Source organism: Mus pahari, chromosome 5 (genome assembly GCF_900095145.1).
Source record: "Mus pahari chromosome 5, PAHARI_EIJ_v1.1, whole genome shotgun sequence".
Lineage (NCBI taxonomy): Eukaryota > Metazoa > Chordata > Mammalia > Rodentia > Muridae > Mus > Mus pahari.
The window spans coordinates 47,137,009-47,161,008 of NC_034594.1; the positions used below are offsets into that span (position 1 = coordinate 47,137,009).

General features: G+C 34.4%; 1 protein-coding gene across 6 annotated transcripts in view; it reads right to left on the reverse strand.

The window, feature by feature from the left end:
• Erbb4 (erb-b2 receptor tyrosine kinase 4) overlaps nt 1-24,000 on the reverse strand; it is a 1,014,420-nt gene that overhangs the window by 300,015 nt on the left and 690,405 nt on the right. For all 6 annotated transcript variants that reach the window (XM_021197417.2, XM_021197414.2, XM_021197418.2 and 3 more), the window contains exons 6-8: nt 6,237-6,355; nt 3,458-3,599; nt 698-811 (exon numbers count right to left, since the gene is read on the reverse strand). In XM_021197417.2, coding sequence (XP_021053076.1) covers nt 698-811; nt 3,458-3,599; nt 6,237-6,355 — 375 coding nt within the window. The remainder of the gene's footprint in view (nt 1-697; nt 812-3,457; nt 3,600-6,236; nt 6,356-24,000) is intronic.

Below are 24,000 nucleotides of genomic sequence, written 5' to 3' on the forward strand. Positions count from 1 at the left end.
ACACACACACACACATATATATATATATATATATATATATATATATATATATATATATATTATGGTTTCTCAAGGATCTACTTTGAAAAACAGTGTGAATTTGAGTCAGAAAGGTAGAGATATAGAAAGAAAGAAAGAAAGAAAGAAAGAAAGAAAGAAAGAAAGAAAGAAAGAAAGAAAGAAAGAAAGAAAGAAAAAGAGAAAGAGGTAGAGACAGAGACATTCACACTAAGAGGAAGTAGTCTAAATTTCTGAGTTTTCCCCATTCCTAGACTTATTTCAAAGCTTAATATTTCAGAGATGTGAATTCTGCCCTTATCTAACTTAAAGATATCCTTCTGTGGAGGAATGCATACACACACACACACACACACACACACACACACACATACACACATGAACGAACACTATTTAACTTTTCTGAGAAGCTAATCTCACTGGTCTATTAATAGGTATATGAAGCCAGAAGCTCTAATTTTAATATCAGCACTCTGGAGGCAAACACAGGCAGATCTCTGTGAGTTCTTGACCAGCCTATTCTACAGCTTGATTTCCAGGACAGCAGACCTCCAGGAGAGCTACACAAGCAAACCCCATTTCCAAACACCAAAACCTAAACCAACAACAACAATAAAGAGGTTCAGAGAAGCTGTTGGTAAATACCTGTTGCAAGCCACTGCTCTGAAGAATCACTCACCTTTGGGGCAAATATCGGTGCAAGGCTTACACATTTTAATCCCATTTTCTTCTACTTCCATCTTGGAACTAGGACAGGCTCGTACACAAGAACTGGAATCTACCACGAAGTTATCTGATATTTAAAAAGAAATCAAATAAGCAATAATGGTTAACAATCGCATTTAAAAGGAGATAGATTATGACTTAAAAATTGTTAGCATTATTGATAATGTGTAGGACTCTCGCTCTGAACCAAAAGAAGCCCTAAATACTGGAACCTGAAACAACATCTTCAATGCACACACTCCTATCCAAGAGTGGTGTGTGATATGCATGGGTAACTGATAGCCTACTGCTCCACATTCTAAATTGCCCCCCAAGATAGAATGATTTCTTTTATAGACTTAGGAAACCACATTACATTTAGTTTGTGTTCCTCAGTAATTCTTCATTTCATGACATTATGCAAATTGGAAGTCTAAAATACTTTAGGTTCATGAAACACAAGTGAAGCTTGAGTTAAACCTCCTTGGATCAAGAGAGTGTACTTCAAATCCAAGAGCTAATCTTCAAAATGGGTCTAGTGTTTTATAGGAGTGCTACCAACACTTTCTGATACACAGTGACAACTTGACAGATACCATGTTAGCAAAGGTGTACAGTTAGACAAGGAGCATAGTGTTACTTAGACATGGTAACATGCTTAGGGAACCAGTAATCTCTGAAATGCCAAGACTTTCTCTTTGAAATAAAAAATAAATTACTGCATCTTCAGAAATAGAGGGACAACATGATGCTTGCAAGAGTAGTCTGGCTTGAAATGTAGCAACCTTCCCAAAATACTACCCATGACATATATACTATAACATGAAAGATTCCAAACATGCTGCATTCTGCCCAAAGCAGAAAAGACATATGGTCCTAGTAATTCTGCTTGATGGGCCTTATGATATAATTTCCTATTTAATATTTCATCTATTGCTGGGGGAAATGCCCTAGTGATTTACGAAGCCTCATCTAGTTAAATCTAACCAAGATATCTAGGCTTTCAGAGTCAAGACATACTGTCTATGGCATGCGATTATATACCAATTAACAAATGTCTTCTGAAATGAATTTTGAACCTGATGGAGACAGAGAATCTAGTCATGAGTCTAGACTGATTTTTTTTTGTCAGCATGATCAACATACTGTCTCTATTTGGAGTGATGAATTTATACTTTTATGAAGAGTCAACACATCATGGATCTTAAAGGAGAGTACTCAGACAAGGTAGTGGAAGAAGTCAAGTGAGATACAAGGTATACAGTTTCTATGTAGTTACTAGCAGTCCCATGACTTTATATGGAGAAAAGAGTGGCTCAAGAGTACTAGCTTGCATTATGAGAAGATGCATGGGACTCAAGGTAGAGGGCAGGTATGAATAGTAATCAACAATGGAACCTACACTATTGTACCTTAAACACTTGACCTCAAGGTTCTGACTGTGATTGTGCATGCTCTCAAAGGTAGGCATTGTGATTTGGAAGTAGATTATTGTACGAGGCTTTGGAAGATCACACCCACCTTGGTTTTTTCCAGTGTCAATATAAGAGTCTTTGCCACAAGCTCCTGCACCACGAGCTCAATCCCTTCCCTGCTTTCTGAGGACTGAAATCTCTGGCTCCAGGAGAGAAATTTTTCCTTTTTCCCTCTTAGGTTCTTACTGTCAGGTATTTTTATCATGGCAACACAAAGTAACAAATACAAGGAACACTTACAATTTTTTTCTGTATACAATATTTTGGATTTCAAGTTATCTGCTATCAACCTCCTACTCAAAAGTGTAAGATGCGCTGAAGCCTGGCCCTTCTTCCATTTTTTCAACAAGTTAAGAGTTTTTAGATTTCAGAATGCTGAAGTGGACAGTGTAGACCCATGTTTGAAGGTAAATGACCAAACAATCCAAAGATAATTGTAGTTGGCAATCTAGGTCAATAGAGCAGTCTACAAGTCTTAGTGTGACATTAGAAAAACAGTGAAGTGGTTTAAACTGGCCAGAAAGAAGAATATTCTAACTGCCTTATTTAAAGTCTATAACTTCCAAAGCTCCACTTTTAGTGTTGTTTAAGCAAATGTTATTTAGTTATAAATAAATAAATAAATAAATAAATAAATAAATAAATAAATTAGACTTCCCAATAGGTAAAAAGTTTCATTAGTCATTAAAAGCAATATATATATATATATATATATATATATATATATATATATATATATATATAATCACATATACTATTTAATATGTCATCCAAGTAATGATGGTCTTCTTGAATCTCTAACATGTGCTATCAGTTTCTTAGATATCCCAATTAAATTGTTATGGCATATATTCTAGTATAAGTAAATAATCAGCAATAAATGTATGCATAAAGCCAATATTATCAGAATCTGACCTTATTTATGAGACAGCTTGCTGTCAAAATTGATCTTTTCTGAGAAACAACACCATGTGTTGCAAACCCAAGGTATAAAGAAAACGATCAAGGTTTAGGAATCTCTTTCCCTCCACTGTAACATCAAGCCTGGCACGGCTAGTTAGTTGACTTTAGGAGAGTAACTTAAAAATGTTTATCATTATTTTTCTCCTTTTTTGAGAAATATGAATGGTAGGACCCATAGCCAATGTAAAATAATTTACCATGTTTAATTTCAATCTTTAAATTAATTGATCATATATGAAACCTCTCATTTTTACACAGAGCTCTATTTATTTGACCCATCTTAATGTGTCACTTACGTGGACATTTCTTAACACAGAATGCTCCATATGTGTACTTTGCATTGAAGTTGTGTTCCAGTTGAAAGGTGGTTGGATTGTAGACAAATGTTTGGGGACACTGAGTAACACAGGCTCCACTGTCATTGAAGTTCATGCAGGCCTGCAACACAGCAGATATATTTGTAAACAGCCTTCCTACATACTTGTCAATAAAACACCACTATCATGGTTTTCTGACATGTACTCTTTTATCTATAATATTTCGATTTTAAAAATTCTGCCCAAACTGATAAATTGAAGTCACTGTGACTTTAACTGTTAATCAGCCTCTCAACCTCTTTTGTGTCTATATATATTACCAGCTATATTACTGCTCATGAATGTTACTCTATGTATATATATACACTGAATATGTGTATATGACATATATACATATGCATACACAGAGACACAAACACACATATTATATAAAGTAAACAGTTTTACACTGAGAATTGGTTTATAATATTGAACATAGACAGTTGTGACAGATTATTTGAATTGGCACTGACTTAAAACATGTAAGTTCAGTCTTTTCAGTCAGCTTGTGTTTCCAGTTCTGTAGGTAAGAATTTTATTTTGGATAATGTGGTTGGTGAGTTTGTGTATTGTATGTCATGTAAAATACAAGTATCATCATTCTACAATAGGAAACAGTAATAGTCATTTATTTACCTGTACATCAGGAGAAACCAGGACAAGTGAAGTGATTATAAAGGTAAGATGTGAAGAGGTGGTAAGCTATAACTAGCTTGAGTTTAGATCAAATGATGCCACATTTTATGATGGTACATCATTTCCTGTACCCAACATGTTCAAAAGGCATCTCTGTTTTGCTAACATAAATTTGTCTTCAAATGTCTTTTCATCATTGATATTTTCAAATTCACTTGAGAAAATTGAAAACTATTTTCCTACCTCAGATATCAAAAGAAAGCACATATAATCATTTGACTAACAAACATAGGGACAACCTAACTCTTTTAATTAAGAAATAAAACTCTCTTATGAATGATTGAGAGCTTGAAAAAGAGCTACCATGATTCAAAGCTGTGTTTTAAACTTCATTATAAATTGTCAAATGGTTATTAATAAGAATTAATTTATTCACTTTCCTCACAATATTTGCTTCATCAATTGTTGTTTCAGCAAACACTTTATCACAAGACAACAATTCTCTGATGATGGTCTACAAGGTGCATAATCAAAACGAGATCCACCAATGATATATTATTTACTAAGATGACATTTCATAGGAAGGCTCTATTAAAAAAACAATCAAGAATAACTTAGTAAGTTTTAATTTATAACCACAAAACATCATGTGTTCTTATATCTGAATAACTAAAACACTTCTGCATTGATATGCACTGTACATAGACTGCTTTGGAACAAGGGGATACAAGCCCGAGGAATTTACCTTCCAGATAACACACAAGCACGATATAAACTTACACCAAAGCCTCAGGCTGGTATTCATGAACATTCTGTATTAAATGCCAAAGTAGAATCACTGGACCATTCCAATATAGTAATGAAATGAGAGCTCTCAAGAGCACCTGGTACTGCTTATCACAATAATACAAGTGAAAAGGCACGGTGCCACATCCTACAGGGAAAGGCTTTTCTACTGTTTACCACCACTCTGGCTTTGGAATCATTAATGCAACACCTGCACTATGCAATGTCTTCAAAATCAAGCTTGGTTCTCCCCTCTCTATGCTGATGACAGACAAGAAAGGGCCCTCAGTTTGGCTGCCAAGGCTCTTCCTTGGATACTTCACATGTGTCCCCTCTCTATTCTTTGTTTCAGTCCCTTTTAATCAGATGTAGTTTTGTTTCACTATGGAATCATATCAGACAAGTTAAGTCTCTTAGAATTCTTATGACTCAAGCAACAACTAGCTATAGCATTAGTGTTCTAATTTTTATTTTGCTTATTAGATAAAGTCTCAGTTCTTAAAATTTTCAATTTTAATACATATTTGGTTAAACAAAATAAATTTCTGACATGTATTTTTAGAATATTTTATAGATAGAAAGATAAAATTGTGCTCATTCTCAAAGATAAAAGTGTATTGTTTGTTATTTTAGATGAAATTAAATAGAATTCTGATTTATGAATGAGTGTCTTATCACTCATAAAGTCCACATACCTATTAAAAGAAAAAAATTTATAGCAAGGATGTCATATAAAATATAATTTTAAAATGCCAATGAAGCTATGAATGTTGGTTTTTTTAAATAAAAATAACCTTTTCAAAAACATAAAGCATTCATACTATGACATAAATAGATTTAAATGTGCATCTCTTAATTTGAAATAAAAAATAATATAAATTTGTTAACAATGCAAAATGAAAAATATTTAAATGCATAGATTCTTCTGATATAACCTTGAAATTGATATTCAAGAGCAAGCTTTCTTCACTCATGGAACTCAATACTGCTACAACATAGAGCAGTAAGCATAGAAGGTACGGAAACAATATTTTCAATTTCTTAAAGCATGTTCTTATCCATGCTTTCCAATATAGTCACTTCACACATAAATTATATCAGAAATTCAGGACTGATTAAGCTGGCACAAACTAATTCTGTTTAATCAATAGACAACTTCATTGGTAGAATGCCTGCTAGAATGGCACAGCACTTTTTCAACTAATAAAGAACAAGCCTTAATATAATCTAGTGTTAAATATTCAATGTGAGTGAGCCTGATTCAGACATTAAGGAGAAAGAGAGAACCTAGACATACAAAGCAGTCAGTGTCCTTTGGTCCTGAGCAGCCTCCAGCACATTCTCGATGACAGCAGTCACTAACGTAGGGTCCATAGCACCTGCCATCACATTGTTCAGCACACACAGTCCTGGTCACTGTAGAAGACAGAGATGAGGCCTTAGGCAAAGCCATCCACCGACAGAATTAAACTTGTAATAACAATACATGTTCTTGGATAACATTTTATTTCAACTAGTAATGACTAAATCAGAAAAAAAATTAATGAAATAAGTCTGTAATTAGGAGTATGAAGTTATCAAAGATATATATATATAATTCTTTTGGGTTCATCAATAATTTAATGAGTAGTGAAGTGGCTAAAGCAAAGCAAAGTGCTTTCTTTGGGAGAAAGTATCCTCAGAAATAGAAAAACATATTTGCTTTTGATCCACATTATATTTTACAGAAAATGCAGAGAAGGAACAAAAACAGAAAAAGAAGGAAAGGAAGGAATGGCAGAAGAGAGCAAGGGAGTGAGGGAAGGAGGAGAGGGAAGGAAGGAAGGAAGCAAGCAAGGGAGGAAGGATGAAAAGACATCTATATTTTCTATTGGTCTTTTATTACACATGAATCCAATTCATAGTATCAAATTACTGTATAATCTAATAAGAGGAACACTCAGATTGGGTATTAAAGTTACAGAATGGAAGAAAAGAACTCTACTTATTTAAATTATTACCTTATTAGTACTTTTTTAGTGTGAACATAACAAAGTATATATATATATATATATTTGCATATATATTTCTGCCTCATTTCTTTTGTGTTTTGTTACCATTTCTTGAAACAAGTGGGTTTAACGCCACTTCTGCCACAGACTATATTCATTCATCACAATTAATGAAATGTTATCTAATAGTCCCTCCTCTAGAAATTGCACATGGATCATCCGTTTTTCTTTCCCCATCACTTCTGATACCAGAGAAAATCATCAATTCTGGTTCATTAATTTGTTTTGTTACTTCTCTATCTCTACACTAGTTTGTGCATAGGCTTAAAATTCTTCTTGTGTTTCCTCTCAATTCCAATGTTGTACTGAAGAGATGGTTTAAAAATAGAAGCCATTGCTTGATTCAGTGGTGATTCACATTATAAGATATTTGCTGCCCTTGTAACTATGGACTGAATCCAGATCAAAAGGTAAGAATCCTTCATGAATCTATGAAACTTCATGAAACTTTCTACCTCCTCTGGAGTCACCCCCACCTCTGTGCTTTCCTTAGGTGGCAGAACAGACACTCCCACGCTGCTACATGTGTACTGGCTCTCATCTCAATTCCATAAGGCATTTAAATACCTTAAAAGTTTTCCTGTCTATACCCTATTTTTTGATTGGGTTGTTTTGTTTTTTGGTGATTAGCTTCTTAAGTTCTTTATATATTTTGGATATTAGCCCTCTATCAGATGTGGGTTAGTGAAGATTTTTTTCCCCAATCTGTAGGTTGCTGACTTGTCTTATTGACTATGTCCTTTGTCTTACAGAAGNTTTCCAGTTTTATGAGGTCCCATTTATCAATTCTTGATCTTAGAGCCTGAGCCATTGGAGTTCTGTTCAGGAAATTTACTCCTGTGCTAATGAGCTGAAAGCTCTTTCTCACTTTCTCTACTGTTAGATTCAGTGTATCTGGTTTTATGTTGAGGTCCTTGATCCACTTGGACTTGAGCTTTGTACAAGGTGAAAAATATGGATCTATTTTCATTCTCCTACATACAGACAGCCTGTTAGACTAGCACCATTTACTGAAGATACTTTCTTTTCTCCATTGTATATTTTCAGCATCTTTGTCAAGGATCAAGTGACAGTGGATGTGTGGTTTTTATTTCTGGGTCGTCAATTCTATTCCATTTACCAACATGTCTGTCTCTGTACCAATACCACGCAGTTTTTATCACTATTGCTCTGTAGTAAAGCTTGAGTTTGGGGGTGGTGATTCCCCCTAGCAGTTCTCTTATTGTTAAAAATTGTTTTCATTATTCTGGGGTTTTTTGCCTTTCCAGATGAATTTGAGAATTGTTTTCTCCATGTCTTTGAAGAATTGTGTTGGGATTATGATGGAGGTTGCATTGAATCTATAGATTGCCTATAGGTTGGCCATTTTTACTATGTTAATTCTTCCAATCCATGAGCATGGGAGATCTCTCCATTTTCTGAGTTCTTCTTGACTTCTTTCTTCAAAGACTTGAAGTTATTGTCATAAAGGTGTTTCACTTGTTTGTTTAGAGTTACCCCAAGATATTTTGTGTTATTTGTGGCTATTTTGAAAGGAATTGTTTCCCTAATTTCTTTCTCAGCCTGTTTAACCTTTGTACAAAGGAAGGCTATTGATTTGTTTGAGTTAATTTTATATCCAGTGATTTTTCTCTGGTATCAGAACTGATGGGGAAAGAAAAATGGAAGATCCATGTGCAATTTCTTGAGGAGGGACTGTTAGATAAGATTTCATTAATTGAAATGTTCTATTTTCATTGGTTTATGTTCATTCATAGATGATGCACCTAACCCTCAAGAGACTGGAGGCCCCAGGGAGTTTAGAAGTCAGATGGAGTGGAGGGCGGGGGTCATCGATGTGGAGACAGGGTTTTGTGGGGAGAAGGTGTGGGATGTGGATCAGTTGGATGGTGGGAGGGGAAGGACAGGGAATGGAATATGGAGTGTAAAAAATGAATTATGAAGAAAATTAAATTAAAAAAAAAGATTTCCTGTCTTCTCTGATGAGAAAATCTGTCTTTTCTCACCTTTTCTAACCAGGCATGTCTCCAAACTGAACTGCTTTAATTCTCTTGTTTCTTACGAAGAAGATAAAGTCCATACAGAAGTCCGAGTATCAGAAGCCTAGTCTCGTTTCTAAGATCTACTATGCTATATTTCATGTTATCTTTTCAAAGATAGGACTAGAATAACTACCTGCCTAACAGGATTGGAGACAAACCAGAGACATGGGATAAGGTGTGTAACAGAGTTAGTGTTAGGAATGCTGTGCAAATACTTTCTCTGATGTTATTGTGTTCAACACTATATTTGTGCTGTCCATGTTAACTTATTTTCCCTGGGCAAATGGAAAGTATGCTGACTCTCCGAATTACTTATCTTCAGTCAACAGTACACTCTATTTAGCATGTGGTACCCAACAACACACAGCAACACCCTTGTTGAGTGATGTGTCAGAATTCGCCAATCTAAAGAAAGCATCTTCTACGTGCAAACACAGCTCTTGGAAAGATAAAGTGATGTAGAAGTCTAACAACATATCTCTTTTAGAAGAGTAAACAGGCAATTATCAAATAACCATAATTTACAATTAGTACTTATATTTAGATTGCTTAAATTTAAAAAAAATCCATTGCTGGTTATTTACCGATGCTGTAGGTTTACTTGTATCTGTTTCCATGTGATATGACAATTACCATTAGATTTGTATAATGTTGAAATATGTAGCCTATCACATCACTCTGTGTATAGTAAAATAAATATGTTTCAAACACAATGTAAAGTAGGTAGGCTTCGTGGTCTGTAGTAAGTTTATTTTAGAAAATATAGCCATATAATATTTTTATCATAAGTATATAGAAGACTTTGATTTCTTGGCAGTGGTAGGGATTGACAGAGGTTCAACAAATAAGATGCTCAACAACTGTTCTGCACGCTACACCACTCCTAATCCAGAGACTTAAAAAATTCTAAAATGTAAAATAGCATTTTGAATTTTCAATTTGAGTTACATTTCAAAATTGTTAAATCCTCATTTTAGCATTCTGACATGCATCCTAATACCTAATTACCTTGAAATGTTTTCTTGAAGCTCATTTCTCAATGATGTCTATATCTAGTTAATACCTGTATTTAACCTTTCCCAAACGCCTGGTTCCTAAAAATTTACCTTTATTTTTCCCATTCCTTGTCCCTATCCTTGGCGTTTTTGCTTTCCTTCTTACTTTGACTAGTATTTCATATGCCTTCCCTATTACAGTTGTGCAGTTGTGTCATATAACACCATTAACAAGCTTTGCATGTATCTCTTACATTTCTTGGTGTGTGGTCAAGTCCAAATTTTAGAACGGTAGTTGGCAATCACATACTTTTAAATAATATATATATATATATATATATATATATATATATATAAATATATATAACCATAAATACATATAAATATGTTGCTTAATTAGTTATAGCTTCTAAATATGCATTATCATTATTGTGTATTATGCTAATGCTATTCCTTATAAAAATTAACTAAATCCTACATTTACTCATATGTACTAATTTGCACACATGTCAAGGTATATAGTGCAAAATATTTTCATACATAGTTTTATAAAGATTGTGTCCAAATATATATTTGTACTCACAGATATAAGAAAGCTATTCCAGTCTACTGAAAATAACTAATTAAATAGCAGACATATGTTACATATGCTAAATAAACAAATTACTACATTTCAAATAAGTGTAGTGAAAGGGCATCCCATTACTTTGGTTCTAGGTAACAAGAATTGCTCAGCTTAAAATCAGCAGCACAGAGATCAGAGCGAACATATTTTATAAGCTACACTATATTTAACATATGCTATAAGTAACACAGTAATTAATTCTAGACACATACAACCATAGGTTAATTTTTATTTATAACTGTTTTGATTTATGATATTACACAAAATGTTTCAGTTTCTTTTTATTTACTTTCACCTTCCCTGACAATTGGGAACAACTGTAGCAAACATAAAACTTATAACTCATATTTAAATATTATTTATTAAGTGTTTACATTAAAATTTTATATTCAGAGGGCAGTATTTATACATGAAAATAACATTCTAAAAATTTTAAACTTTATAACAATTATTACTCTATGAAATGCAAGCATAAGCTTTAGACTATTACTTTTTCAACAATAAATAAATTTTAAATTTTTGTAGTCACAATATCTGCCATAATGGTCAAATATCTCATATTTCTAGGGCATTTGGGATAGCTAATGGTCCATTCCATCTTAGCAGAATTTAGAGAAGTCTAAATCTTTATCCAAACACATATCTTCTAACAAAATCTGCTTCTGCAAAGGGAAATCCTCCAGGAGCTGCTGAACCTGCACAAGAACCTTGAGAACAAACTATTATACTCTACATTAAAAATTCATTCAGAGACACTGATCAAGTGCTAAGAAATGGAATTAGGGACCAATTTAGAACCAAAGTAAGAGGAATCCTACAACATACAGGCATCCTCAGATCCCTGCTTATCTCTGCTTCAGGGTATTTTCAATCCACTAGAAGATGCGAAACAGGGAATTTATTCTAAACAGGAGGATATACTCTTTTTATCTAGACAATGGAGGAGTTGAGGGAAACATTGCAGTTCAAGGAAAAGGACATTGAAGTGAAATGTCAGAAGCAAGTGAAACAGAGGACTGAGAAGATGGGGAAGGAACAGGCCCAGATAAAAGAGGAACAACAGAAGAGCATTGAGTCCCAACATAAGGATCAGCCTTGCTCAATGAAAGATTCCAACAGGCAAGCAAAAGTCTTCAAGATGAGGCAAATGACTCTCCACCAAGAGAAACAAAACATGAGTGCTTTAGAAACTTAAGAGCTGAAAATAAAAGTACTGTCCTCTCTTAGTCAAATCACTTAAAGTCACTTAAGTCATCCTGATTTTTGCAGGCAAATGGATGGAACTAAAAAAATATAATCCTGAGTGAGGTAACTCAGATCCAAAAGATATGCATGGTATGTACTTACTAATAAGTGGATATTAGCCAAAAAATAAAAATAAAAAGTTCAAAATACCTAAGATACAGTCCACAGAATTCCCAAAGGTCAATAGGCTGAAGGGTCCAAGAGAAGATGCCTCAGTCTCAGTTGGGAGGAAGAAGAAAGCAGCAGGGAGGGACCTGGGAGGGAAAGGGGACACGATATAGCATTGGGTGGGGGAAAATGACTGAAAACCTGAGGGCCAGCAGAAAGAATGGAAACAGGCAACCTCGGGAGGTAGGAGGTTTATGGGACTTTCCAGAAGGTACTAGAGACTTGGGAGGTGAGAAACTCTCAGGAATCATGAACCGCCCTACAGTGAGAGGGAACTTGTAGAGTCCATCTCCAGCAGAAAGACAGGGCATCAAGTGAGGAATATGGTTGCTATCCCACAGTCACATCTCTGGCCCATAATTTTTCCTGTCTGAAAGAATTACAGGGATGGAAATGGAGAGAAGCCTGAGGAAAAGAAGGTCCAGTGACAGGCCCAAAGTGGGATCCAGCTCAAGGGGAGGTCCCAAGACCTGACACTATTACTGAAGCTATGGAGCACTCACAAAATGGGACTTATCATGATTGCCCTCCAAAAGACCCACCAAGCAGCTGAAAGAGTCAGATGCAGATGTTTGCACCCAACTGATGGACGGAGGCTGTTCACCACTGTTGTTGAATTAGGGAAAAGCTGGGAGAAGCTGAGGAGGAGGGTGACCCTGTAGGAGGACCAGCTGTCTCAATTAACTTGGACCCCTGAGATCTCTCAGACACTGAATCACCAACCAAGCAGCATACACCTGCTGATATGAGGCTCCCAACACATACACAACAGAGAATTGCCAGGTCTGGGATCAGTCAGAGAAGATGCACCTCAAGAGACTAGAGGCCCCAGGGAGTTTAGAGGTCTGGTGGGGTGCGGGATGGGGTGGAGACATCCTTGTGGAGACCAGTACTGTGGAGGAGATATGGGATGTGAAACAGTCAGAGGGTGGACCAGGAGGGGAATTAAATCTGGAGTATAAATAATAATAATAATAATAATATAGAAATCAAAAGCACTTTAATTATCTATAACTTTAAACTTATTCTACTCTTTTACAGTTATTAGCGGCTGAACTTGAAATCTTGTTGATTTTATCCAATCAGAATAAAGGCTCTTGGGTCTCTCCTCTGGCCTGAGTGCTGAGAGGGAAGTCCCCAATCTGTTGGATCAATAAAAATCTTCATGTGTTTTCCAGTGAAAAGAAAAAAAAAAAAGAATAAAGGCTCTTTTCACATTCAAAATAATGATAATAATAATAATAATAATAGAATAATATAATGATGAATTAATGAATTTTAAAAGAATAAAAACCTATTCTACAACTGATATTTATGTAAGTTATCTTCAATATGAAAATAACACTTTTTGTTACCAAGAATTTTATGTTTTTTAACTATCAATGAAAATTTAGTGAGCACACACTATATTTTACTAGCTTCTGTGTTTGTCTGATAAAGAAGAAACCACAAAGAATGATCGTTAACAAGTAAACTTTCTAAACAGGGAGCTTCCAGAGACTATTCTTCCTATTGTTTCTTGGGGCTTGTTTTTAGGGAGAAAGCATTCCCTTGGATGTTTCAAAGCTGATACAGGATGGGGTGAAGACCAGCATATAATATATTTATTTAATCATGTTTGTTGATTATTCAGTATTAGTTACTTAATATTGGTAATGTCAAAACTTACTGATAATTGCAATGATGTAGACACACAAAATAATCAGTGCCTGAAATCAATAACTCAACTTTAACTTTGTTCATTTCCACCTTAGTCATATATTTCATTAGATTGGCCCCCTGTAAGTAGGTTCTCTGAATTGCTTCACTGAGTCCACTAAAATACTTGAGAGGAGATGTAATTAGCTCTTGCAGTGTGGCATGCCATTAAATGTAATTAAATGGTAAAATATTGGAAGTTAAGTTACTTTTCATATGAATCATAGTAGCTAGAACCTTAGAAAGGAGAGACATTTAAGAACACATGCAATGGAATCAGATACGCAAATTTGATTGACAGGGAAGCTATTGAGAAAAAAAACCACAGTTACCATATCTGTTAGAAGATGTATTTTATCAGTATCTCCCCAATAAAAACAAAAATCGAATTATTATTCTAAATATATTGCTAACCATGATTATGACCAAATTGTTACCGTGAAATGAGTTTACTTCATTTCAAAGTGACAGTCAGTTTATAGATCAAATATTTACTGTTGAGCTCTCTCAGAAACAGCAAAAATCATTACACTGGTAAGAGAAAAAAATCTGTTTATAACATAAGAAAATGAAGGATACATTATTGGGGCAATTTTTTTTAAATCCCACTATAATTCATATGACAATCTCCTGTTCTTTATTTATATCTCTCCATCTTCCCTTCTTCACTGCCTTCTAATTGCATTTAATTTTTATATGTAATCTCTGTGAATGGAATAAAGATAGTCTATCAGAAATTTGAAATTGAATATAACAATTATTGTGTGAATGAAAATTTTGATTCAGTTACTTTCAGTGTGTTGCAATGTTCATTTTTCACAGGCTTGCAACTAATGTCACACTATCTATTGGTCCATAAACCTTATTTTTATAGGAGGATATATAGTATTGAAAATGTGTATATAATATCTGTTAATCATCCAATTCCTTTAACCACATATATGAGATTATATGACTGGCAATGCTCTAGGAATCTTAGAGGTAAAATAGGTTCACTTTGAAGGAAGCTCAATAGGATGACTTAAAAATACAAACAACTATGTGTCACAAAAACGAATTGTGAAAAGTTGCCTAGGCTTTCCAAATGGATATGTTCCTTCTTCCAACAAAATATTATCCATTAATAGCTTCTCTAAATGAACAATCTGAATGTATCACAAGGTATACACACCTAAAGGAATTATAACAGTTTAATCCTAAATGCATAGATGCTACAGTGCACCTGAAAAGCATAGTCTATTTCTCTATAGGCTTTGTTGAAATTGACATTCTGAGTCAGTTAATAAAAACATGGTCAGATTTCTTCAGGTACTAATCAGGGTTGACCCTTGTCCCAGTCTAGTCTCTGGTGACCTATGAACTGTGGCATGATAATATTGTTAGATGTATCTCAGAGGAAAGGAATCTTGTTGAGTTTATTTTTCATAATCACATGTTTTATTCATTTACTTAATACAGACTGTTTCACCTATTTTTTAAAGACATGCTTAGTGATACATTGAGAGAATTTAATGTTGATTTTAAACTGCCCTCTTAGCCCTAATGTATAGTCTCTATCATTAGGAGACTATTAACATTTACAAGATTTGTGAGTCAAGAATCAAAGAAAAGCATTATTATATTATAATAATCATAAAAGAAGACTAGCAATGAATATGAATTATTTACATACCAACCACAGAACTGTAGGCAGAGATTTCAGGACATAAAGAAGAATATGAAAATGAATAAAAATGATAGTTGAGTTTATGTGTTCATATGTATGTATGTGTCTGTTTTATGTGTATATAAGCTCATATGTGTGCACAAGTGTGTGTGTGTGTGTGTGTGTGTGTGTATGCAGGTATATGTGTGTATATCAGTGTGCTTGTGTCTGTGTGTATGTGTGTGTGTGTGCAGGTGTCAGGGTATTTGTATGTGCATGAGCTCCAGAGATCAATGCCCAGGTGTCTTCCTCAGTTACCATCTACCTTTTGGGGAGATATAGACACTTTGTTAGATCCTGATTCTGAAACTCACCAATTTAGCTAGATTGTCAAGCTAGGAACCACATGCTCTTTGCCAGATCACCCTGTCCCCGCATGGCCAGAATTAGAATGCTAGGTGTCTATTGTAGTACTTGGGTCTTAATGTATTTTCTGGGGATCAAACTCAAGTCCTTATGACTGCAAGGCATGCACTTTATCAACTAAACCATCTCTGGAGCCTGTGCTTTTGCTAAAATTATCATTTCAATTTATTAAAGGCTGCAACCTCAAGAATTTGTCACAAAGCAGAACATGGTGCTGAGCATGGTGATGCAAACCATTAGGTTCAGCACTCAAAATGCAGAAGCAACGGCACCTGGTTTATTGACAGCCCAAGTTGCATAGCAATATTCTCTTTAAAAACTTAAAGAAAAACAAAGGTGTATGCAGCAGTTTGATGTATTTTGACTTATAGAATATCACATACATGTATATACTGCCTTGATGTAAAAACAAACAAATTTGGCACACCCTTTCAAAATATCAGGAGAGAATGAAGATGAGCTTTCTCCTAATTAATACATATCTGTGTTACTCCTTAATTTAGGATGCAAGATTTCAAAGAAATTCTCCATGTGAAAGACAGACGTTTACAGCAGCTCAGGAATGAAGAAACCATGCATCTTTTATCACTTCTTGATGAAGAAAATGAATCAAATAAATGTAAATGCTTATGAACAAATGAAGTGAAATAGTCAGACATCACTAGGGAAGCCAGTATCTTCTGCTGATGTACACAGAAGCTTCTGTTCTGATAAGGATAAAACCCTCAACACTGAACAAACTGTGAGTTCATAAATTGATACGTAAATCACAAATAGCCATTTCTATCTCTCCATCAAACCCTATGTATTTATAGGTATATGACTATGCAGTTCTAAAATAGATAGTTTAGATAGTTACATATTTTGAACTGTCTATTGATTATAATTGCCCCTAATGTAATTTCAATATCCACTAAGCCAAAACTACGAAACAAATGGTACAAACATGACTCACAAAACTGTGACGGCATAAAAGAGTGAGAGGTTGCTCTTCTTGTGGTGAAATAAGATGTAAAACATAAATTATAAGTTAAACAAAATCAAATGACAGAAAAATAGAAATGATTAAGCCAATTCTAATAAATTTAGAGAGAGTATCACAATGTTTGTATATAAATATATGTAAAAATATACACACATAAATATCATACAGTTTGATATTAATTACTTTTTATAAATAGCAAGGAGGGAAATTTTGCTTACAGATAGTGACATTATTACAATTTACTATGGGTCCTTGGGTACTATTTAAATAGTTGTACAGAAATATAAAATCTGTAAAGATATAACCTATGTATTTCAAAGAGCAAATTAATTATCCCAGTGTCACAGATGAAGACATTAACATTTAAAAGTATTTAACTAGGTTGTCTCAGGTCACATAGTGAGTTATTATCAAACTAGGTCCTTAAATTATTTTCTAAATTCTTATACATCTTCCTGTATTGGTAGACATTAAGTTTGAAGCTGCAAACAATATGTGTCTGAAGGGAAGGAAGGGCCAAGGGGACTTAGAATAGTGAGGAAGATGGTTCCAGAAACTATTTTAAATGCAATACTGTGTAGGTAAAATAATCTCAGATGTTTCTGTTTTCACTCCTGAAAACCAGCTCATTCTTATGCCACATGAATTAACAATATTGAGAGTTATCATAATGAAAACTAAGGTGTCACTCCAATTCTCTCTACCTCTGTTGCTAAAGCTTTTATCTAGCAGGCACATACATGCATGCACATACATATAAACATATATGACTTCATAGCATCTAACATAAAAGCAGTTTCAAATTGAAACTTTTTTTTTTTTTTTTTTTTTTTTTTTTTTTTAAAGGGTTTCTCTGTGTAGCCCTGGCTGTCCTGGAACTCACTCTGTAGACCAGGCTGGCCTCAAACTCAGAAATCCACCTGCCTCTGTCTCCCAAGTGCTGGGATTAAAGGCATGCGCCACCATGCCCGGCTTTCAAATTGAAACTTTTATAGAGGAGGGAAGGGGACCTATTGAGGGCTAATATATAAATCTACAATTCAGTAATAGCAACAATGGACAGTGAGTATAAGACTCACATTACACATGGATGGCTTAAGTATTTAATAAAGAATGCTTTTAAAATATAGCATGTTTTTTTCTAATATAGTCTATTTTATACATTTTTACTGCTACCCAGGGTTCACTGGAGTCGGTTAACAAGTTGTAAACAGTATCAGTTCCCCAACAGGGCTGCCTTGTCTGGTCTCAGTGGGAGAGGATGCACCTAATATGGCAGAGACTTGATGTACCTGGGTGGGGAGATACCCGGGGGTGGGCATCATGTCCCCTTTCTCAGTTGAAGAGGAGGAAATCAGTGTGTGGGAGGGAATATGGAGGGGACAGCACTAGGGATGTAAATAAATAAACTAGTTAATTAATTAATTAATTAATGAAAAGGAAAAAAGTTCTCAGCTCAGTGCACATAGATCAAATCAGGAAAATGTAAAACACAACCTGAGTTCTCCATGTATATCTATTCTATAGAAAATTATCCTTCTAATTACTTCACAAACATAAATCCACTGGTGATAACTTGTCCAAATTAAGATCACCAGGACCACAAAATCCACTGGATCACAGTGTCTGTTACTATTTTTCTAATCATAAATATCATTTTATCATGTCATTTATTTGTTGTACCTTTTTCTTAGAACACTAGGACATCAGGCAAGTGGACAGAAGATACAATACCAAAAGTAGCTCAATGGAACTCATGACTTCAAAAACAATTGTCAAATTCCATGGCATGATCTCATCTACCTTTGCATTTCAGAATATCCACAGGAAAGGCAAAATTTCATATATTGTGTTTCTGCCTCACAATGCCTTAGCATGACACCCAGCAAGATCTCCCAAGAAGACTGTGTTTTCATCTGTAACATAGTTCAGATAAAGGTACCTACTCTAGTTAGATAGAAATCATGCTCTTCCTTCAATCTATGAAGAATGTCATGATAATATAACTAATAGCAATTTGTTGCCATGTTCGTCAAGTAAATTATTGACTCACTGTTTAACATGTTAAATGTGTGTAAGTAATTACTACACTGTAATGTCTTCCTTAATTTTACAATGTCTCCAGAAACTATACATTCAAAAACGGGAAAATAGAAAATAATTGAAATCAATAAGAGGGCTTATAGGCGTACAAAGTTATTAGTAAATACAAGCATTTTAATTAAAGATGCTGGCTCTTAACAAAGGTTTGCTGTTCCCATGATTGATCAGGGGTGCTGGCTCAGCTCCTTTCCTCTTCACATTAACTCCCACTTGCTTTTCTCAGTTCTAATTAGAAAGTTACCACATTGACACCTTCCTTTAAAATAATATTGTTCTACAAAGACTTAAACACCGTCATACTATGATAAGTTCTATGTTTATGCATGCACACAAGTATAATTAGTTTATTATCCTCACAATTTGTCATTTGAGTCACACAATTTACGGATTTTGTTTTCTTCAGATTCTCATGGAGAAAGAAATACAAATTAATTTTGAGTGGTTACTTTTTCTTGACTATATTTTGGGGAAAACCTTTGAGTAATAAATATTTAATAAAATTAAATATTTCATTTGACTCTGCCATCGGTATATTTAAAAACAAATATGAGAAGTCGTACTTCCAACACTTTCCTTCCTTATGAATGAAGGGAATAAACAGGCTATATTCTTTTCCCGTTTTAAACAGTGTTTCAATACGTTGCAACTGTAAAAGTGATTTTCACATTTCCAAGCATAATAAAATATGCAGAGACTTGTTAACTTTCAATTTACTTAAGATAAACTACAAGGTCTTCATAGAAACAAAGAATAATAAAAAAAATGATGTTTGAAAAAGTATTTATAAATGTACTAAATATCACATTAAGAATTTTCTATAGCATATTAACTTTTGATCTAAAAGATGAGATGGAAGTGGAAATTTTCAGTCTTAAAATAATGTCTTAGCTTAAATTAATTTAATGACAAATGAGCAAAAGTACACTGTCTGTTTAGTCCAACAGCTGAAACACATTTTCTCTTCCATTTTTATATTGTAATACTTTAATTCAGGAGAGAAACACATTTTTCTTTCTATTGCTAAATACATATTTTCTAATTTGGTTTCTAGGTAAGAAGTGACATTTGAAAAACAACTTAGAAGATGTAAAATTGAGTATCAGAGGTTATCTCCTTAAAAAATTCTAATTATCCAATCTGCAACTGAAGACAATTATGACTACTTTCATGCAAAATGGATGTGTAGGTTGGGAAAATCAAATCGTAATATTTTAATGTGTGCATTTTTCTCTTTCCTAACACAAAATGCAGTGGCTAAGTGAGCTGAAGTTGGGTCTGGTAGGACAAAAGGCAAGTGTAAAATGAAGTCGCCACAGTTCCTGATAGTAAGAGCCCAGGGAGAGCTGGCCTGAATCTGAGACTAGAGATAACAAAGGACATGCGGTATCTATTTTAAATGTGATAAGTGCACTCCATACATCTTGCAGGGACAGAGATAGCGTTGTTCCTTTTTATCATTATTATTTTTCTTAAAGCTTAGTCTCCTTCACACCTACACCTATACAACTCAGGCCTCAGAACTCAGTTCTTGTGAATAGACAGAGTTGTCATTCTTCCCGGCAAGCTTACTAAATAATACTTCTATAAGCTTCAGCCTTCACATAGAAGATAAGTTTGTCTCCCCTGACATGACTACATTAATCCACTGAATCAATTTACTTAAGCTGTGCTGTGGAGCAAGGCAGGCGCGATTTAACTGAGCTTAAAAAGTACTTTCAAGTTGGAGTTGCTCTTCCACATCTCTCAGTATCCCAGCCTAAGATCTGCTTGACCCTTTGCAGTGATGCGAGAAATATTCTTGTTAGGTTTCTAGGGTCAGCATGCTCTAGCATTAAAAAAGGATTTAAGGAGCATGAATTCAAGTTGTTCAGAAAATCAGGCTCTTGGGTATACCAGAGCAAAGCACTTAGTAAGATTGTACAAGCATCATTTACTTACATTAATATTTATAAAATCCCTTAGCAGAGCTAAGATTTCTTAAAATATTTTGTTTAGAAACAAATCTTCTATTCTAATAGAGAATGTTTATAAGATACCTACTGGTTCTGGTTTATAATCTGAACATCAGGAAATGCTACTGAGGACATACTTAAATTATTCAATGTGCCTTCAAATCAACTCTGATTCATATACCAGTGCATACAATAACTGAAAACACATATAATTCTAAACTCTTGGAAATATAAATAATAATTCCTGAAAACTGAACAAATAATCCTTTGAGTATAATAAGATGCCAATACATTCTCCCTGGACTTCCATTTTGTGAGCTCTAAGTTGAACACAGCAGAAGTTTCCCACTGCTTTGGAAACCCCGAAGCGTTTCTCTCCTGGATGCCATGATGTGCTGATATCTTTTTTTTTTTTTTTTTTTCACCTGTGGTTTCGTATATAGGCATTGTCAGCTCTCATCACTCCCCTGCTTCATCTCACCCAACAATGTGATCATCACTGTGAATGTCTCCCAGAGCTGAACCATTTGTCTTACTGTGACTTCTCACCATTTAGCTACACAGGGCAACCTCTAGACATTCCAACCAGGAGGCACAACCACAGGAGTAAGTTAGTGGAAAGGAGAAGGAATGAATTATCCTAACTCTGATATCCTGAATTGAGATGAAGGAAACTGGAATGGTTGTTCTTCCTTTCCTAATACTTTGAAATTTTGAAGAAAAAATCCACAATAGATATAAGGGAATGTTTGATTAAAGCAAAAGAAAAGAAAATAGAAAAAAATTACCTCTAGGAAACCTCCCCCCAAAAGTAATTTACTTCAGTCATAGAGAAAGAAGCAATTTGTAAACTATGAGACTGCATCTTGCACATATTGTGGTCAAACAGTTAAGTAGAATATTATCAAAAGCATCAACAAATATTGTGAATTCTGTGAAATTCATTGTAAGTCATCTTAGTTTACAGAGGAACCACAGAGGAATATCTAAAGGGAGACTAGAATTCTGGGTTGTCTGTAATTCACCTCTGCGAAAGCTCAGAGGGATTTCTCATCCCCACAGAATCTTCCACGAAGCCTAATTATCACTGAAATGTGAAATTATTTTTATAATTATAAAATTTGGGCCTTATTATACTTATGTGTCTGAGTAGTTCCAAAATATAATTTGCTCTGTTCTATAAATATGTATAAGTAGTTTATCTGTTAAGTAGCTCAAGGGAAGAGGAGAAAGATCTGCGTGAAACGCAAGGGCCAACAGCCTTCACTTCCCCCAGTCCTGTTTCTCTTTTCTTGCTCTGGACAGCAGATGTTTTGTAGAACTCTCCAGGTTAGACTGAGCTGTAGAGTTTGTCTCCCATACCTTTCATTCACTTATCATGAAAAACTGCTTCCAACACACTACCTTCAGTTATTATACTATTGTTACTCATTGGGTCCTTAGTCTATACCCCAAAATGCTTATGCATTCCAACTGTAACATCCAACTGTAACATTGAAGAGAATTCCTTTCTAAAAAAAAAAAAAAAAAAAATCAACCCTCTGGAGTTGAAAATAACCATTCAATTTTATAGACATGGAAAGTGAAATTTAAATGCAGTTGTTTACCCATGACAGGAAGCAGAACTATTGTGATTTCTATCACATGACTGATTTCTTTTATCTCTCACTTTTTAATTTATTTAATTTTTTTTAACAGTCCAGATTTTATTTTCCTTCTGGTCCACCCTCTAACTGTTCTCCATCCCATAGCTCCTCCCAACCCCCTGTCTCCATTAGGATGTTCTAATATAACATACCATTGCAGTGCCCTCTGCAACATGGTGTGGAGACAGAACAACCTTCAGATTCAAATACAGAGGTTCAAACCCAATATCAGCTATATAAACATGACAATCTCCAGCTTATAGAAAAAGATTGTTGTCCTCCTTAATTTGCAAGAAATTTATCTTAAAAACATTTAAAATAGAAACATCTTACAAGTTATTAGATTCTGTGATAATGTATAGTATACTAAAATTTGTACTTGGATATATATATATATATATATATATATATATATATATATATATATATATGAATATATGGTCACCATTAAGTAGATTTTGTATTATAATGTTATTGTGAGCTTAATTTCTATGCAGAAATAATAGGCAAATCAAATCATCTTGTGTTTTGTGATTTTCTATATAAACAGTAGAGTAGTGGGTTTCTTAGTATGGTCTCTCTTTCCCACTACAGTAGAATGTAGCAAAACCCTTTGAAAAGGTAATGTGGGGCTGTGACTGTTTCATTACGGGTAAGTACATGTGCTGTACAAGCAGGAGGACCTGAGCTTTGACTCTTACCACTATATTCAAAAATCTGGGTGTGACCATCCATGTCTGAAGTCCTGAGTTTTCAGAAGTTATTTTTTTGTGAAAAGCCCATGAGTACCTATGCGTTTTGTCGACTTCCATGTCTCTCCATTTTATCATCATAAATGTGGCATTAATTCTTGATAGTCTTAGATATCAGGTCAGAACCAATGCAGCACCATGTGATTAGGTTTGGAATTCTTTTATACTGTCACCAAATGCTGTATTTCCCATAGTAACATAGTTTTAGTTTAGAATCCAGTTTAAAATTCTTGTAAAAAAAAATCCTTGCTATAGAATATTGTTTCTATTAAGTGAGTTCATTGAAATCTACAACNACTTGCTGGGTTTTTTTTTTATATATATTAATCATTTAGTAAAAGGTAAAAACTGTTGTGAATGTGCTGTTTAGTCAAGGAATAGAAAAATGTACACTGGCACATATTTACCCTGGCAGCAGTAATTGATGCCAAATTGTGATCCTGTGTTGGTGATCTCTACCAATGTGCAAACATATAAATCAGTGACCACATACGAATGCCACTTCTAAGAACTAATACTATGGAAATTCATGCTTATATGCATGGACAGAAAAGGTCAGGTTAAAAAAGCTCTACAGAGTGGAGAATAAGTACACATGGTTAAAGAAAGCAGTGGGGAAGTCGAGGAAATTTAATTGAGACAGAGAAAGAGAGAGCATTATAGAGGGAGTCAGAGGAAGTGAACATAAATAATATTGAGAATTTTTGAAGAAGACATAAGGAGACGTT